The 18,966-nt window shown below is 46.1% G+C and overlaps 1 protein-coding gene across 17 annotated transcripts in view; it reads right to left on the bottom strand.

Annotated features, from left to right (window-relative positions):
* Positions 1-18,966, bottom strand: part of LOC120319679 (microtubule-associated protein 4-like) — a 166,366-nt gene that overhangs the window by 107,808 nt on the left and 39,592 nt on the right. For all 17 annotated transcript variants that reach the window (XM_039368760.1, XM_039368764.1, XM_039368766.1 and 14 more), the window contains exons 3-4: positions 13,443-13,723; positions 6,795-6,863 (exon numbers count right to left, since the gene is read on the bottom strand). In XM_039368760.1, coding sequence (XP_039224694.1) covers positions 6,795-6,863; positions 13,443-13,695 — 322 coding nt within the window. In that variant the 5' untranslated portion in view covers positions 13,696-13,723. The remainder of the gene's footprint in view (positions 1-6,794; positions 6,864-13,442; positions 13,724-18,966) is intronic.

The following is an 18,966-nucleotide window of genomic DNA, read 5'->3' as shown; positions in this document are numbered from 1 at the left end:
ATGGGAGAGAGGGAGGAAGGGAAGAGGAGAGAAAGGGTGGAAGGACGACCAGAGGAGGAAGCGGGAGAAGGAGGGGGCAGAAAGAGGAAGAATGGGGAGGAAGAAGAGAGAGGAGGAAGGAGGAAATGGAGAAGGAAAGAAGCAGAAGAAAGATGAGGACGAGGAGGGAGAGAGGTAGAAATAGGAAGAAAAGAATGGGAGGAAGAGGAAGGAGGTGGAGGAGAAGGACGAAGGAGGGGGCGGAGGAAGAGGAGGAGAGACGAGGACGGCGGGAAGAGGAAGAAGAGGAGAAGGAAAGATGGAAGAGGAAGAAGAAAGGAGAATTAGAAAGAGGGAAGAAGAGGCGAAAGAAGGAAGAAGAGGAAGAGGAAGAGAGGAAGAGGGAGGGAGGAAGAGGAAGGAGGCAGGAGGGAGAGGGAGAGCTGACGGCCCACCCCGGATCTACCCTCTTCATTCTTCAGCCCCGCAATCTCCAGGCAAGTGAAAGGAAGAGCTCTTGAAAAGGCAGAGGACTAGTAGCTTTTAAGTGCAATGACGGGAAGCAAAGCAGAACGAGGAGGCGGTCTCTGGTGGAGAACAGCCCTCCCCCCCCTCCGGGGTGGGGGAGGTGGGGGGTCTAGGTTTCTAGGAAGGAAACGAGAAAGAGAGGGGAGGAGGAAGAGGAGAGGAAGAAGAGGGGGAAGGCCACAGGAGACAGGGAGAGGGCACAAAAGCATTCAGTGGTTAGTAAACGTGAACACGGAGGCGACGAGCAAGCAAAGCGTCAGCCAGCCAAGGAGAAGCTGAGAGGAGCGGGCGTCCCCAAGACGGTCGTCAGAAAGGGGAGCAACCAACCAGCCGCAAGGGAACAGGTTGTGGCGATGGGCCTGCCTTCGCCCCGGGGATCCCCAACGGGGTTGGGTGAAGCATTCGGATCTGAGCCACCTTCCCCAATGGGGAGAAGGTGGGGAGGGGCTGTGTGGATCTCATCTATTGGCAAAGGTGACTGGGATGAGTCGATTCCCAAGGATCTGGCTGGGATTAGTCGAGTCAATTCCCAACATGAAGAGTTTAGTCAATTCCTACAAATTGGCTGGGATTAGTCGAGTCAATTCCCTACAAATTGGCAGGGATTAGTCGAGTCAATTCCCTACAAATTGGCTGGGATTAGTCGAGTCAATTCCCAACATGCTGGGATTAGTCGAGTCAATTCCCAACATGACGGGATTGGTCAAGTCAATTCCTACAAATTGCCTGGGACTAGTCGAGTCAATTCCCAACGAACTGGATGGGATTAGTCGAGTCAATTCCCCAAATGCTGGGATTAGTCGAGTCAATTCCCAAAATGCTGGGATTAGTCAAGTCAATTGAATTGGATGGGATTAATCGAGTCAATTCTCAATGTGCTGCAATTAGTCGAGTCAATTCCCAACATGCTGGGATTAGTCGAGTCAATTCCCTACAAATTGGCTGGGATTAGTCGAGTCAATTCCCAACATGCTGGGATTAGTCGAATCAATTCCCAACAAACTGGCTGGAATTATAGTCAATTCCCAACAAATTGTATTGTATTCAATTCCCAACAAATTGGCTGGGATTAGTCTAGTCAATTCCCTACAAAGTGGCTGGGATTAGTCTAGTCAATTTCCAATAAATTGGCTGGGATTAATGTAGTCAATTCACAATAAATTGGCTTTCATTAGTTTAGTCAATTTCCAATGAACTGGCTGGGATTAGTCTAGTCAATTCCCTACAAATTGGCTGGGATTAGGTTAGTCAATTCCCAACAAACTGGTTGGGATTAGCATAGTCAATTCCCTACAAATTGGCTGGGATTAGCATAGTCAATTCCCTACAAATTAGCTGGGATTAGTCTAGTCAATTCCCTACAAATTAGCTGGGATTAGTCTAGTCAATTCCCTACAAATTGGCTGGGATTAGGTTAGTCAATTCCCAACAAACTGGCTGGGATTAGCATAGTCAATTCCCTACAAATTGGCTGGGATTAGCACAGCCAATTCCCAACGAATTGGCTGGGATTAGTCTAGTCAATTTCCAACAAACTTGCTGGGATTCGTAGAATAGTCAATTCCCAACAAACTGGCTGGGATCAGACTAGTCAATTCCCAACACTGGCAGAGGGAGGGATGTAAGCAAAGCTCTGAATATCTCCTTGAAATTTTAACCATCGTGGTTACTGAATTATCACAGATATTGGAAGAGGAGCGACATCAGTCTAGGGTAGAAAAAAAAAGTCTGAAGTATAGTAGCCTGTTTTCCAGCTCACGTTTGATTGGATTTTGGGAGCAGCCATGGACTTCAACCACATCTGCTCAGGGAAGTCGCCTCGTTGAGGTCCCCTTTGACCCTTCCAAAGGGCAACGGCAAGGAAGTGGGTTCTGGGTTTGACAACACAACCGTTTGAGCATCTCAATGCTCAGAAGATCACTGTGTCCAGCAGATCCAGAAACCAGGAATCTAACGCTGGGTGTGTGTGTGTGTGTGTGTGTGTCAAACTGTTGTAAGGACTTTGTGGGTTCCAAGCAAGCTGTTGTAGACCTCTTTTCCAGTCCAGGAAAGTTTCTCAGATGTCCCGCCCGGCAACCCCAAAGCAGCAATGGCCCAGACCAACCTCACCATGCTACACAACACAAAGACAATCACGATGCACACGTCACAACGCCGAGACCCGGAAGGCAAAGGAGATGGGAGACGACTCTTCCTCGACGTATCAATTCGTTCGCACGGGGGACCCCCCAACTACCGGTCCGTGGTCTATCTGCAAACGGGCTGCACGCGGGCGGCCCTACTCAGGCGAGTGTCGTGGGAGCTCGCGGCCTCACTCGTGTGAGGGTCGCAGGCGCTCAGGGACTCACTCCTGCGAGCGCCCGGGGCTTCATTCGTGCGAGTGTCGTGGGCAAGCGTGCCCCACTTGCGTGTACATCGCAGGGGCTCGGGCCCTCACTCGTGCAAGTCCTCGGGCCTGGCTCGCGTGAGTCCTCGGAGCCTCGCTCGCGCGAGCCTTCGAAACCTCGCTTGCGCGAGCCCTCAGGACCTCACTCGCGCGAGTCCTCAAGACCTCGCTCGCGCGAGCCCTCGAAACCTCGCTCGCGCGAGCCCTCAGGACCTCACTCGCGCGAGTCCTCAAGACCTTGCTCGCGCGAGCCCTCGAAACCTCGCTCGCGCGAGCCCTCAGGACCTCACTCGCGCGAGTCCTCAAGACCTCGCTCGCGCGAGCCCTCGGGATCTCACTCGCATGAGCAACAAGTGATCGTGCATGCGCACGGACTTGCCCGTCCCACAAAGCCATCCGCTCTTTTCCTCCTCCCCTCCATACGGACCACCAACCCAGAATTCTGCTCTAGAATTCCCGGAAGGGTGAAAACCAGCCAACACCTTCCCATATCCTTCATCCATCCTTTCCTTCTTCTCTTCAACCTCCTCCTCTCCTTCCTTCCGTTCATCTTTCCTTCTCTCCCTCCCTCCCTCCCTCCCAACTTTCTTTCCTTCCTTCCATCCTTCCTCTCTCCCTCCCTCCCCTTCCTTCCATCCATCCATCCTCTCCCTCCCTCCAATCACCTCCTTCCTTCCATCCATCGTCTCTCCCTCCCATCTCCTTCCTTCCTTTGTTCTCTCCTCTTCCTTCCTTCCATCCTCCCATCTCCTTTGTTCCTTCCATCCATCCATCCCCTCTCTCTCTCATCTCCTTCCTTCCTCTCCTTCTTCCTTCCTTCCTTCCTTCCATCAATCCTCTCTCCCTCTCATCTCCTTCTTCCTTCCTTCCATCCATCCTCACTCCCGTCTCTTTCCTTCTTCTCCTTCTTTCCATCGATCCTCCCTCGCGTCTCCTTCCTTCCTTCCATCCCTCCATCCTCCCTCCCGTCTCCTGCCTTCCTTTGTTCTCTCCTCTTCCTTCCTTCCATCCTCCCATCTCCTTCCATCTATCCATCCTCTCTCCCTCTCCTCCTTCCTCCCTTCCATCCCTCCCTCCTTCCTTCCTCTCTCCCTCCCTCCCCTTCCTTCCATCCATCCATCCTCTCTGCCTCCCGTCTCCTTCCTTCCTTTGTTCTCTCCTCTTCCTTCCATCCTCTCTCCTATCTCCTTCCTTCATTCTCTCCTTCTCCTTCCATCCTTCCTTCCATCCTCCCATCTCCTTCCATCCATCCATCCTCTCTCCCTCTCATCTCCTTCCTTCCTCTCCTCCTTCCATCCTTCCATCCATCCTCCCTCCCATCTCCTTCCTTTCTTCCTTCCACCCATCCATCCTCCCTCCCTCCCTCCCATCTCCATCCTTCCTCTCGTCCTTCCTTCCATCCATCCACCCTCCCTCCCATCTCCTTCCTTCCTTTGTTCTCTCCTTCTCCTTCCTTCCATCTTCCCTCCCATCTCCTTCCTTCCTCTCCTCCTTCCTTCCATCCATCCTCCCTCCCATCTCTTTCCTTCCTTCCTTCCTTCCTTCCTTCCTTCCTTCCTTCCTTCCTTCCTCCCATCTCCTTCCTTCATTCTCTCCTTCTCCTTCCATCCTCCCATCTCCTTCCATCCATCCACCCTTCCTCCCATCTCCTTCCTTCTCTCCTTCTCCTTCCTTCCTTACTTCCTTCCATCCATCCACCCTCCCTCCCATCTCCTTCCTTCCTTTGTTCTCTCCTTCTTCTTCCTTCCTTCCTTCCCTCCCTCTCTCGCTGAGCAACAGAAATTGTGGGCTCCCCAGCGGTCGTAAGCCCAGGTCAACGGGTGCTTCCTCCAAGGTGTATCTTCCTTCCCATGCCCCAACTCTCTCGCTTCCCACTCAACCACAGGAATTCTGGGCCCGATTCTCGTCGCTACGTTGAGGACTAGCTGCAAGCATCTAAAAACCCCCCCACCGAGTTTTTTTTTTTCTTTGCAAATCTGCGGGGGGGGGGAAGCTTTCTCCGAAAGCCGGTTTATCAAAGCCGGTTTAAATGCTGTCAGATGGTCCGTCGAGTTCAAATCCCTCGTCGCCTTACAACCGCGAGCAGGGTTCGCTAATACTCGGAGTAAAACCTGGTCCCTAAGAAGACAATCCTCTGCAAAACGGAAAGGGAGGAAAGAAGGGAAGGAAAAGACTAAGCCGTCGCTATTTTTAAATAATCCGTCGCAAAAAAAAAAAAGGGATCAGCTCCAAACCGGCTTTAAACCGGGATGGTGGAAGAAAAACAGGACGTCACAGAGATCGTGCAAAAAAAAAAAAAAAAAACCCGTTCCTGACAATATTGAATTTTTTTGGGGGGGGTTCCCCCCCTCAGTGTTTTGAGTCAAGGATTTGAGGAGGGGGACAATTTCCGAAAGGAGGGGGGGTGGGAAAAATAAAACAAAACTGATTTTTTTCTTCATTTGTGTAGTTGTTTATTTATTTACCTGAACCGACTTTGAGTGGACAAGTCAAGTCCCAACGCGCCGTTGAGTGGACTTCGTTTTCCCAGAATTCCCTAGCAAAAATTGGGTGGACTTAAAGCTCCCAATTCCCTAGCCAACATTACGGACTTCAACTCCCAGAATTCCTTGGTCAACACTGAATAGACCAGCTCCCAGAATTCCCTAGCAAAAATTGAGTGGACTTCAACTCCCAGAATTCTCTAGAAAAAAATTGAGTGGATTTCAACTCCCAGAATTCTCTAGGAAAAAAAATTGAGTGGATATCGACTCCCAGAATTCTCTAAAAAAACAAAAACTGAGTGGATTTTGACTCCCAGAATTCTCTAGAAAAAAACTGAGTGGACTTCAACTCCCAGAATTCTCTAGGAAAAAAAATTGAGTGGATATCGACTCCCAGAATTCTCTAAAAAAACAAAAACTGAGTGGATTTTGACTCCCAGAATTCTCTAGAAAAAAACTGAGTGGACTTCAACTCCCAGAATTCTCTAGGAAAAAAAATTGAGTGGATATCGACTCCCAGAATTCTCTAAAAAAACAAAAACTGAGTGGATTTTGACTCCCAGAATTCTCTAGAAAAAAAAACCCTGAGTGGACTCCGATTTCCAGAATTCTCTAAAAAAAAATTGAGTGGATTTCAACTCCCAGAATTCTCTAGAAAAAACCTGGGTGGATTTTGACTCCCAGAATTCTCTAGCAAAAATTGAGTGGATTTCGACTCCCAGAATTCCCTAGCAAAAATTGAGTGGATTTCGACTCCCAGAATTCCCTAGCAAAAACTGAGTGGATTTCAACTCCCAGAATTCTCTAGAAAAAAAAATTGAGTGGACTACAACGCCCAGAATTCCCTAGCAAAAATTGAGTGGACTTCAACTCCCAGAATTCCCTAACCAACATTGAGTGGACTTCAACTCCCAGAATGCATCAGCCAGCATGCTGCGATTTGGGGTCCACACGCCTTAAAAATGGCCAAAATTGAGACATATTGGTTTAGAATCCATGCCTTCCTCGCTTCTCCATCAAAGCAGAAGGCCCTGAGGAATTCTGGGACTTGAAGTCCATTCTTGTCAGCCAGAGAATTCTGGGAATTGAAGTCCACACAACACACACACCTTAAAAGACTTGTCGAGGGTCCCGGGCTAAACCTCAGAACGTTTTCACACCACACTCGAGATAGACCCCGTTGACCCTTCTTGAAGGAAGTCAATCTTGAAGGACGTCAACATGGGTTTCCATCAAACTCAACTCCGTCCAAAGGCCACATTTTTCGGCCGACGGACAAGGGAACGGGAGGAAGACGGACAGGTCGGGCTTCCCAGCTTCTGCTTCACACATACGACACGTCACACACGCCCCAGCAGCGACATGCACATGAGGAAGCGGCTTTGGAGCGGATGGAGAACGTCAACGCAACGTCTTACCTGGTCTGTTGCTCTCGAGTCCGTGGTCGCCATTCTCCATCACGGCTGCCGGTCCAATTGCAGAAGGACCTAGAAGAGAGACCTCCACATTAGTTGGGGGGACCCTTGGGACCTGAGGAACCCCAATCTTCTACCCCAACAGACCTTCTTGGACCAGCTGAAGGTCCACCCGTTTCCTCAGATGGCCCGACGGCCATCTTCCTCCTCCGGGAGGGCCTGTCAATCATCTGTCTTAATCTACCGTGCAAAAATCTCTCTAAATAACCTTCTGGAGGAGATCCAGGGTTCATCGTACCAGTAGTCCTCGCTTTATGACCCCCCCGTTTCCGTCGCTCAGGGAATTTCGCTCCGTTTGATGACGGGGTTAAGTGAATCCCTGCCCTCCTTGCGTTAGGAACTCGGTCGTTAAGCGGAAGCGGCACCCCTCCCCTCGTCCGAAGGTCGCAAAAGGGGATCGGCGGATCCCCAGCACGACACGGCCGTAGTGAACACGAGTCCGTCGCTAAACACCCGAATTTGGATCCCGGGGGAGGCGGCGACGGTGTGTGGGAAAACGGGTCGCCGGTCGCTTTTTCTTTCCCCCAGGGGCGTCGCAACTGGGAACGGATTCTAAGCGAATCGTCATTAAGGCGAGGACTTCCTGAAAAACTTGGATTAAGGCAAGTTAAACGGAGGAGGAGGAGGAGCAGACCCCGAAATTAAAGAGTTTTGGTGACTTCAAGCATCCTGCGTCCTTTTTTTCTCTCCCCCCCGGTGGTGGCCATCGGGGTTAGTTCTCTTTGTCATCTTGGTTTAATGTTGGTTTTTCTTGTCAAGGTTTCCTGAGGAGGAGGAGGAGGAGGAGGAAGAAAGGAAGGAAGAAAGGAAGGAAGGAAGGAAGGAAGGATTGGGGGGGGTCTAAGTACTCTCTGAGCTGGGTGGTCTCCTTGCAGACGTTTCATGACCCAACTAGGGAACATCATCAGGGCTAGAAGGGAGGAGGAGGAGGAGGAGAAAGAGGAGGAAATAGACTATGAAGTCCTTGACGCTCTCTAAGCTGGGTGGATTTCTTGCAGACATTTCATTACCAAACTAGCTAACATCATCAGGGCAAGAACGATGATATATAAGCAACTCCCTTCTCTTCTAGAGCTGAGAACGTTACCTAGCTGGGTCCCGAAATGTCTGCAAGACGACCCCTAACCCCACATGCCACCCAGGAACCCACATTTTGTCTTTTGTCCCCCCCCCCTTGCTGTCGTGAAGGGCTTTGTGTATCTCTGAGGTAAGCTCCCCAGAACTGCGCGTCTTCCAAGGGGCCGTTGTGTAACCCCGTTCAAAGACAACCCCGAGAAACACATCCAGAAGACGACAAACGGATGGTCAATGGCACTCCGAGGCTCCCGCTTTTCCCTTTTGTGGCCTTCCCGTTGCCGGGCCGATCCGGCGTTGACAACCTCCCTGGCTGGCTTGCCAAATTTTGATAGAATCGATCAGCTTTGCGGAGGTTTTCTCGCACGGCTCTCCAACATCGGATTTTGATCTTTTCCATCATCTCTCTCTCTCTCTCTCTCTCACACACACACACACACACACAAAAGAGGCTTAACCGAGTTCAGCCAGCAGCCTTTGCGACACGGCGGGAGACATCCCGGTTTGATACGTTTGGGCTAATCCTCTTAGTGGGTCCGTTATGTAATCCTGGGTGGGGGGGGAGGAGGGATTTGAGGATCGTGTAGGCGGAACTTTCCGGGGCCTTCTGCTCAGCGAGCGGAGTTCAGAAGACCCAGATGACCTGAATCCCGGCGTTTCGCACAGGGACGTTGTGGAGCTCGGTTGTGGTGGTGCCGAAGAGTGAATAAAATCAGAAGGGGAGGGAGTGGATTCCAGCCAATTTGTTTAAAGGGGAAGCCCTGATGATGTTACCTAGTTGGGTCACGAGACATCTGCAAGGAAACCAGCAAGATGAGAGAGCACCAAGGACCCCCCCCCCACCGGTCCCTCCTCCTCCTCTTCCTCCGGCTCCCTCTCTCCTCCACAAACCCCACACCCTTCTAGTACTGATGATGCTACCTAGTTGGGTCACGAAACGTCTGCAAGTAACCACCCAGCTCAGCAAGCATTCGTCTCCCAGAATCCCCCAGCCGGCATGCTTTGAGGGAAGGACTTCCACTCCCAGAATCCCCCAGCCAGCATGCTTTGGGGGGGGACTTCCACTCCCGAATTCCCCAGCCAGGATGCTTTAATAGGGGCCTGCAACTCCCAGAATCCCCCAGCCAGGATGCTTTAATAGGGGACTGCAACTCCCAGAATCCCCCAGCCAGCATGCTTTAAGAGGGGAGGACTTCGACTCCCAGAATCCCCCAGCCGGCATGCTTTAACACAGAGGGACTTCAACTCCAGAATCCCCCAGCCAGCATACTTTAAGAGAGATGGACTTCAACTCCCAGAATCCCCCAGCCGGCTTTAAGAGTCATAAATGTGAAAAACGGTCAAAAGTCACTTTCTCCAGACCATAACTTGAAATGGCACTAAATGAAGTGCTGTGATTTTATGATTTCCTTTCATTTTTAAGCCAGTTTGCATTTTAACATTTGAGGTTGAGATATTATCCAATAAATAAATAAATAAAATAATTATATATTATATTATGTTATGTTATATTGTCATATATTATATTATATTATAATTATAATTATTATATTATATATTACTAGCTGTACCCAGCCACACATTGCTGTGGCTCAGTGTAGTTAAATGGAAAAGAAAGAAAAGAGAAAGGGCACGTTTGTAATATGTTTAATTTCACAATGCTTGTGGGTATACAATATTTTTTGTTGTTCCATTGTGTGTGCAGATATAGAGATTATATCCAACAGATGGCGCTGTTTTTCAAAAAAAGCATGTTTTATCTGTCACAGGTGTGACATCTGTATAATATAGGTATATAAAAACACGCGCGTATTCGAATGCAACGTTCTGTCAAAATTTCAAAGCAATCGGTGAAGAACTTTCGGAGATTTAAGATTTTGAACAAATGAACATTTACATTTTTATTTATATAGATTATAGATTATATTATATTATATTATTATATTATATTTTATACTATATTATATTATTATTATATTATTACATTACATTACATTAAATAATAAAATAAAATAATTATAGCAACGGATGGAAACTAATCAAGGAGAGAAGCAACCTAAAACTAAAGAGAAACATAATGACAGTGAGAACAATTAACCAGTGGAACAACCTGCCTCCAGAAGCGGTGAATGCTCCAACACTGGAAGTTTTTAAGGAGAGACTGGACAGCCATTTGTCTGACATGTTGTAGGGTTTCCTGCCTGAGCAGGGGGTTGGACTAGATGACCTCCAAGGTCCCTTCCAACTGTTATTCTACAATTCTGTAAGGGTCTCCTGCTTGAACGGGGGGTTGGACTAGATGACCTCCAAGGTCCCTTCCAACTTATTATTATTGTTGTTGTTTTGTTGTTGTTCCTGCTGCTGTTGTTTTGTTGTTCTTATTATTGTTATATTAAATAAAATAAAATAAATTCAAATAAAATAAAATAATAAGATATATAATAAAATTAAATAATAAAATTAAATTATATTAAATAACAATAAAATTAAATAATAAAAAATAAAATAAATTCGAGTAAAATGAAATAATAAAATAATAAGGCATTATCTCAGAAAATGAAATAACAAAATAAAATTATGTTCCCTAATAATAAAGTGAAATAATAAAAACAAGCATAAATAAAAAATAAAATAAATTCGAATAAAATGAAATAACATAAAAAAGAGCTTATCTCATAAAATGAATTAATAAAAGCAAATTATGTCCCCTAATAATAAAATGAAATAATAAAAACAAGAATAAATAAAAAAATAAAATAAAATAAATTCGAATAAAAGGAAATAACATAAAAAGAGCTTATCTCATAAAATGAAATAATAAAAGTAAATGATGTCCCCTAATAATAAAATGAAATAATACAAAACAAGCATAAATAAAAAATAAAATAAAATAAATTCGAATAAAAGGAAATAATAACATAATAAGAGCTTATCTCATAAAATGAAATAATAAAAGTAAATGATGTCCCCTCATAATAAAATGAAATAATAAAAAACAAGCATAAATAAAAAATAAAATAAAATAAATTTGAATAAAATGAAATAACATAAAAAAGAGCTGATCTCATAAAGTGAAACAATAAAAGTAAATGATGTCCCCTAATAAAATGAAATAATAAAAAACAAGAATAAATAAAAAAATAAAATAAAGTAAAATTCGAATAAAAGGAAATAATATAAAAAAGAGCTTATCTCATAAAGTGAAACAATAAAAGTAAATTATGTCCCCTAATAATAAAATAATAAAAAACAAGAATAAATAAAAAATTAAAATAAAATTCGAATAAAGGGAAATAATAACATAAAAAAGAGCTTATCTCATAAAGTGAAACAATAAAAGTAAATGATGTCCCCTAATAATAAAATGAAATAATAAAAAACAAGAATAAAAAAATAAAATAAATTTGAATAAAAGGAAATAATGACATCGTAAGAGCTTCTCTCCTAAAATGAAATAATAAAAGTAAATTCTGTTCCTTAACAATAAAATGAAATAATCAAAACAAGAACAGGAAATAAAAAAAAAATAAAGTAAAATAAATCCCAATAACGTCAAATGAAATAATAAAACAATCAGTATTCTCTCCTAAAAGTGAAGAATAAAATGAAATTATATGAGATAATAAAAGGAACTAATAAATCATGAAAAAAAAAAAAACCAAAGCCCTGGGAAAAAGCTGGGCAAAGCAAAAAAAAAAAAACCCGCCCCAATTATCGCCTCTAATATTCCGGGAGTTCACAGAGCGGAACTAAATACATCCTCAGTCTGGCCACTGAACCGTTTTCTTTGCTAAATTACGGCCCTATTATATCTTATTAAAAAGCAGAGCCCGGAGGAACGAGGGGAGCCAGCCAGATAATTACACACCCGTGGAAATGAAATTTCCTTCTGTCTTTTCCTCCCAAAGCTGAGGAGACAGCGCCTCCCGGAGAAGGAAGGCCTGCATCCAAATTAAAAGAAGAAAAATAATAATAATCTAGGATTTCAAGGGATTTGCAAAAGGAACGAGATCACCGGCCAAAGCCGAAGAGATTTGCCAGGGGCAGGAGCTCTCCGTGCCGAAGCCTTTTGCCATCCCTCTTGGACCGTCCGAGGAAATCAGATAGAGTGCAACGGTCAGGGGCGGAGCGGATTCAGAGCAAGCCAGAAATCCAAAACGTGTGTGTGTGTGTGTGTGTGTGTGTGTGTGTGTGTGTATTTGTTTTCTGAGGTTTTCGCGGGTGTTTGTATGTAGGTCTTTGGTTATTCCGGTTTTCTCCCGCGTCAAATTGGAAGTGTCTTGGCGACGTTTTGACGAAGTCCCATTCGTCATCTTCAGGCTGGTGTTTTCGGCTTCGTGCTTCTAGATTATCATTGCTCCTAGAAGCACGAAGTCGAAAACACCAGCCTGAGGATGACGAATGGGACTTCGTCGAAACGTCGCCAAGACACTTCCAATTTGGCGCGGGAGAAAACCCGAATAACCAAAGACCTATATGTATGTGTATACACACACACACACACACACACACACACACGAAAGAAGAAAACAAGAGAAAAAAGAGAAAGAAAGAGGAAGAAACGAAGAAGAAAAGAAGGAAAGGAGAAGAAGAAATGAAGAAGAAAAGACAAGAACAAGAAACGAAAAAGGAAAGAAGTAGAAAAGAAGAAGAAAAGAAGAAAAGAAAAGAAGAAAAGAAGGAAAAAGAAAAAGGAAAGAAAAGGAAAGAAGAGAAGAAATGAAGAAGAAAAGACAAGAACAAGAAACGAAGAAAGAAGTCGAAAAGAAGAAAAGAAAGAAGAAAAGAAAAGAAAGGAAGAAAAGAAGAGAAGGAAAGAAGGAAAAAAGGAAAGGAGAAGGAAAGAAGAAAAGAAAAGAAGAAGAAAGGAAGATGAAAAGAAGAGAAGGAAAGAAGGAAAGAAAAGAAGGAAAGGAGAAGAAAGAAGAAGAAGAGAAGAAGAAACGAAGAAGAATGAAAGAAGAAAAGAAAAAGAAAAAGAGAGGAAAAGAAGAAAAGAAGGAAAGGAGAAAAGAAGAAAAAGAAGGAAAGAAGAAGAAAAGATGAGAAGAAGAAACAAAGAAGAAAAAGGAAAGAAATTAATAATAATAATAATGATAAAGTTGGAAGGGACCTTGGAGGTCATCTAGTCCAACCCCCTACCTATGCCATTTCAGACAAACAGCTGTCCGGTCTCTTCAAAACCGAACCGCTGCAGCGATTCAGTTAGCGACCGGGGCAAGTGAGGTCGTAAAACGGGGCCAATCTCCCCAATTTGCCACAGAAATCTCAAGCAAAGTCAACCGGGGGGGGGGAGCTCGGTTTTGCCGATTCACTTAATGACCCAAAAAACCCGGTCGTAAGTTGAGGCAAAAACTCCTGCTTAGCCACGGAAACGGACGGAAAGGGCTCAATTTTGGTCGTTAAGTCGAGGACAACCGCTCGGCCCAGGCCGACGAGAACGGAGCCCGACTTCTCGACGTCAACTTTGTCCCGCTTTATGCCCAACCCAACTCCCGGCCGCGCGGCAACACTCACGCTCCCGAGGAAGGTTCTCGGCCCGCGGTGTGGCTTTCGTCTCCTGGTTTTCGGCCTTCGGACCGCCGCCGTCGCCGTCCTCGTCGTCCAGGAGCGGGACATAATCCGTCTTGCCCACCTTCTCCCCGATCACGTCGTCAAACTTCTCGGCCTCCAGGCTGGCCATGAAATCCCGCTTCACCTCCTCCTCAATTTGCGGCGGGGGCTCGGTCAGCGCGTCGGCCAGGCTGAGGTTCTGCTCCATGTCCGCCATGCCGCCGGTGCCCTTCCCGACGTTCGCGCTGGGAAAAGGGAGAGCAAAGGGCGGGGGGGGGGGAAAGAACGAGAAGGATATCAAGCGTCTTTCTCGACCGCCACAATCGGCACTCAAAACGTTACGTTGTTCTTAAGGAACGAGTCGGTTTTCGGGCGCCAAAAAAGACCAGATTACACACGTGAATTAAACTGGTTTCTCGCTGAAATCCTACGGACAAGAATCTTTCAACTCAATTGGTCTATTGCTCAAAGCCTCCACAGAGGAATCTTTCAACAGGTTTATTGCTGAAAGCCTGCGCACGGGAAGCTTTCAACTAAACGGGTTTATTGCTGAAAGCCTGTGAACAGGAAGCTTTCAACTAAACGGGTTTATTGCTGAAAGCTTGTGCACGGGGAGCTTTCAACTAAACTGGTTTATTGCTGAAAGCCTATGCACGGGAAGCTTTTAACTAAACTGGTTTACTGCTCAAAGCCTCCACAGAGGACTCTTTCAACAGGTTAATTGCTGAAAGCCTGCGCACGGGAAGCTTTCAACTAAGCTGGTTTATTGCTGAAAGCTTGTGCACGGGAAGCTTCCAACTAAGCTGGTTTATTGCTGAAAGCTTGTGCACGGGAAGCTTTCAACTAAGCTGGTTTATTGCTGAAAGCTTGTGCACGGGAAGCTTTCAACTAAGCTGGTTTATTGCTGAAAGCTTGTGCACGGGAAGCTTTCAACTAAGCTGGTTTATTGCCGAAAGCCTGTGCACGGGAAGCTTTCAACTAAACTGGTTTATTGCCGAAAGCCTGTGCACGGGAAGCTTTCAACTCAACTGATCTACGGCTAAAAGCCTCTGCACAGGAATCGTTCAACTCAACTGGTTTATTGCTGAAAGCCTGTGCATATAAAGCGTTCAACTCAATTTATTCATTGCTAAATGCCTACGCGTAGGAATCTTTCAACTAAGCTGATGTATTGTTAAACGTCTGTGCACAGGAATCTTTCAACTAAACTGATCTATTGCTGAAAGCCTGTGCACAGGAAGTTTTCAACTAATCTGAGTTATTCCTGAAAGCAAAACCCAGGAACCTTTCAACTGACATGATCTACTGCTAGATGCCTGTGCACAGGAATCACTCAGCTCAAGTGATCTATTGCTCAACGCCTGTACACAGGAATCTGTCAACTGCAGTAAACCTATTAGTTGTCAAAAGCCCATGCACAGGCATCTTTCAACTCCACTGATTTGTTGCCGAAAGCTTGTGCACAGGAAACTTCCAGCTCCTCTAATTCATTGCTAAAAGCCTCTGCATAAGAATTGTTCAACTCAACTGGTTTAGTGCTGAAAGCCTGTGCACATAAAGCTTTCAACTCAATTAATTCATTGCTAAATGCCTATGCACAGAAATATTTCAACTAAACTGATCTGTTGCTCGAAGCCTCCACAGAGGAATCTTTTAATAGGTTTATTGCTGAAAGCCTGCACATGGGAAGCTTTCAACTAAACTGGTTTACTGCTTAAAGCTTGTGCACAGGAATCTTTCAACTAAACTGATCTATTGCTAAAAGCCTTTGCACAGGAATCTTTCAACTAAACTGGTTTACTGCTTAAAGCCTGTGCATAGGAATCTTTCAACTAAACTGATCTGTTGCTGAAAGCCTTTGCACAGGAATCTTTCAACTAAACTGATCTGTTGCTGAAAGCCTGTGCACAGGAAGCTTTCAACTAAACTGATCTATTGCTAAAAGCCTGTGCACAGGAATCTTTCAACTAAACTGGTTTACTGCTTAAAGCCTGTGCACAGGAATCTTTCAACTAAACTGATCTGTTGCTGAAAGCCTTTGCACAGGAATCTTTCAACTAAACTGATCTATTGCTAAAAGCCTTTGCACAGGAAGCTTTCAACTAAACTGGTTTATTGCTCAAAGCTTGTGGAAAGGAATCTTCTCGGCTAAAAGTGGGCCCCTGGTTCGAATTAAATAAGGGCCAACAGGACTCAAAAGAGAGTTGGAGTTAGTTCCCTCGTGACTACATAAGGATTCAACTCTGACCCCAGGTGCTGCTACTCCTCTCACCCCAGAATTCTCCAAACCTTGTTTCCAAGCCCACTACAGGGGACCCTTAAATTACAACCATTCATTTGGCCATCGTTCAAACTTACAACGGCCCTGACTCAAGTGACTAACAACTGGTCCTTACGCTTACTACCAGGCTCAGAAAGTACCAAGGACCCCACAGTCTTCCTCCTCTTCCACGTAACCCCCTCCTTCCCTTCTAGCACTGATGATATTACCTAGTTGGGTCACGAAATGTCTTCCAGGAAATAACCAAACTCAGAGAGTGGCAAGGACTATGCAGTCCTCCTCCTCCTCCTCCTCCTCCTCCCCCCCACTGTGCAAACCCCTCTCACTTCTAGCACTGATGATGTTCCCCAGTTGGGTCACGAGACGTCTGGAAGGACACCACCCAGCTCAGAGAGCACCAAGGACCCCACAGTCCTACTCCTCTTTCCAAACCCCGCTCCCCGCTAGCACTGATAATGTTACGTAGTTGGGTAATGAAACGTCTGCGAGGAAACCACCCAGATCAGAGCGTGAACAACTCCACAGTCCTACTCCTCTTCCTCCACCCTTCTCCTCCTCCTACTTCTCCTCTCTGCAAAACCGTCGCCTTTCTAGCATCGATGTTCCTAGTTTCGTCGTGAGACGTCTGCAAGGAAACCACCCAGCTCAGAGACCACCAAGGATCCCACAGTCCTCCTCCTCCTCCTCCTCCTCCTCCTCCTCCTCCTCCTCCTCCTTCTTCTTCTTCCTCTCCTCCTCCTCTTCTTCTTCTTCCTCTTCTCCTTCCTCCTCCTCCTCCTCCTACCCCTCTTGATGTTCCCTAGTTGGGTGATGAAACGTCTGCAAGGAAACCACCCAGCTCAGAGACCACCAAGCATCCCACAGTCATTCTTCTTCTTCTTCCTCTTCTTCTTCTTCCCCTCCTCCTCCTCTTCTTCTTCCTCTTCTCTTCTTCTTCTTCTTCTTCTTCTTCCTCTTCTTCCTCCTCCTCCTCCTATCCCTCTTGATGTTCCCTAGTTGGGTGATGAAACGTCTGCAAGGAAACCACCCAGCTCAGAGAGCACCCAGGACCCCACAGTCCTCCTCCTCCTCCTCCTCCTCCTCCTCCTCCTCCTCCTCCTCCTCCTCCTCCTCCTCCCCTCTCCTCCTCCTTCTAGCTATTACCTAGTTGGGTCATGAAACTGTGCAAGAAAACCCCCAAACTCAGAAAGCATCAAGGACCCCCACAGTCCTTGCCACCTCCTTCTCCTCCTCCCCCCCCTCTCTCTCTCTCCAATCCTTCCTTCCTTCTGTCACTGATGACATTACCTAGTTGGGTCATGAAATGTCTGCAAGGCCACCCCCATGCTCAGACAAACCCACGACCCCACAGTCCTTCTCCCCTCCTCCCTTCTAGCCCTGATGACGTTCCCTAGTTGGGTCATGAACGTACTGCAAGGAAACCACCCAGCTCAGAGAGCACCATGGAGTCTACAGTCCTTCCTCCTCCTCTTCTTCACAACCCCCCCTCCCTTCTAGCACTGACAATGTTCCGTAGTTCGGTCATCCGACGTCTGCTACAAAGCCCCCGCCCCCCACTCCAAAACACCCAGGACCCCAATCATTCCTCCTTCTCCTCCTCCTCCCTCCCTGATGATGTTCCCTAGTTTGGTCACGAGACGTCTGCAAGAAGACACCACCCAACTTCCAAGAGCACCAGGACCCCCACAGTCTTCTTCCTCCTTCCCCTCCTCCTCCTCCTCCATCTCTACCTCCCCCTCTCTTCCTCGTCCTCTTCCACCCCCTCCCCATCCTCCTCCTCCCTCCCTCCCTTCTAGCCCTGATGATGTTCCCTAGTTCGGTCACGAGAAGTCGGCAAGAACAGGCCCTCCCCTCCCCCCTCCAAGTTCCGAGCGGAAAATCCTCTAGAAACGTCCGGACAGTTACAACAATTCACCAGTGGAACTCCTTGCCTCCAGAAGCGGTGAATGCTCCACACTAGAAGTTTCTAAAGACGAGACTGGGACAGCCCTTTGTCCGAAATGATCTAAGGTTTTCTTCCCTGAGTAGGGGTTGGACTGGATGACCTCCAAGGTTCCCTTCCAACTTTATCATCATCATCATCATCATATTATTATTATGAAGAGACTGGACAGCCCTTTGTCTGAAATGGTGTTACTACTACTACTACTACTACTACAGGGTTTCTTGCCTGAGGAGGGGGTTGGACTAGATGACCTCCAAGATCCTTTCCAACTTTATTATTATTATTATAGGGTTTCTTGCCTGAGGAGGGGGTTGGACTAGATGACCGCCAAGATCCCTTCCAACTTTATTATTATTGTTATTATAGGGTTTCCTGCCTGAGCAGGGGGTTGGACTAGATGACCTCCAGGGTCCCTTCCAACTTTACTACTACTACTACTACTACTACTACTACTACTACTACTACTACTACTACTACTACTACTACTACAGGGTTTCTTGCCTGAGGAGGGGGTTGGACTAGATGACCTCCAAGATCCTTTCCAACTTTACTACTATTACTACTACTACTATTATTATTATAGGGTTTCTTGCCTGAGGAGGGGGTTGGACTAGATGACCTCCAAGATCCCTTCCAACTGTATTATTATTGTTATTATAGGGTTTCCTGCCTGAGCAGGGGGTTGGACTAGATGACCTCCAGGGTCCCTTCCAACTTTACTATTATTATTATGGATCATCGCACAGTCAGCCAGATGTTCAGACTGGATTTGGCATTTTGTCTACCTATCGAGTCCTTACCCAGGACCTGGGATAGGCAGATGTGGATGTTTGATGGTATTACAGATCTCGTCACAGGATGGAAGCAGTTCCTAATAAGGCCGCCTTTTGCAATTGACTAATAGCAAATTTGTCAATGCCAATGGTGTTCAAGTGGTGCTCCAGTTGTTTTGGGATTATTATTATTATGGATCATAATAATAATAATCCCAAACAACTGGAGCACCACTTGAACACCACAGGCATTGACAAATAATAATAATAATAACAAAAACTGGTGGGATCATAAAATAGAGAAAGTCATAGAAAATGATAAAATTAAACTGCTCTGGGACTTCAGAATTCAATCAGACAAGCACCTGCAACGTAACACCCCAGACTTAACAATTGTCGATAAGAAAGACAAAAAAGTCTGGATAGTGGATGTGGCAGTGCCTGGAGACAGCAGAATAGACGAGAAAGAACTGGAGAAGATCACAAAAT

Source organism: Crotalus tigris, unplaced genomic scaffold (genome assembly GCF_016545835.1).
Source record: "Crotalus tigris isolate CLP2741 ecotype Arizona unplaced genomic scaffold, ASM1654583v1 scf7180000020932.1150333, whole genome shotgun sequence".
NCBI classification, from domain to species: domain Eukaryota; kingdom Metazoa; phylum Chordata; class Lepidosauria; order Squamata; family Viperidae; genus Crotalus; species Crotalus tigris.
This window is presented reverse-complemented; position numbering and strand designations above follow the sequence as displayed.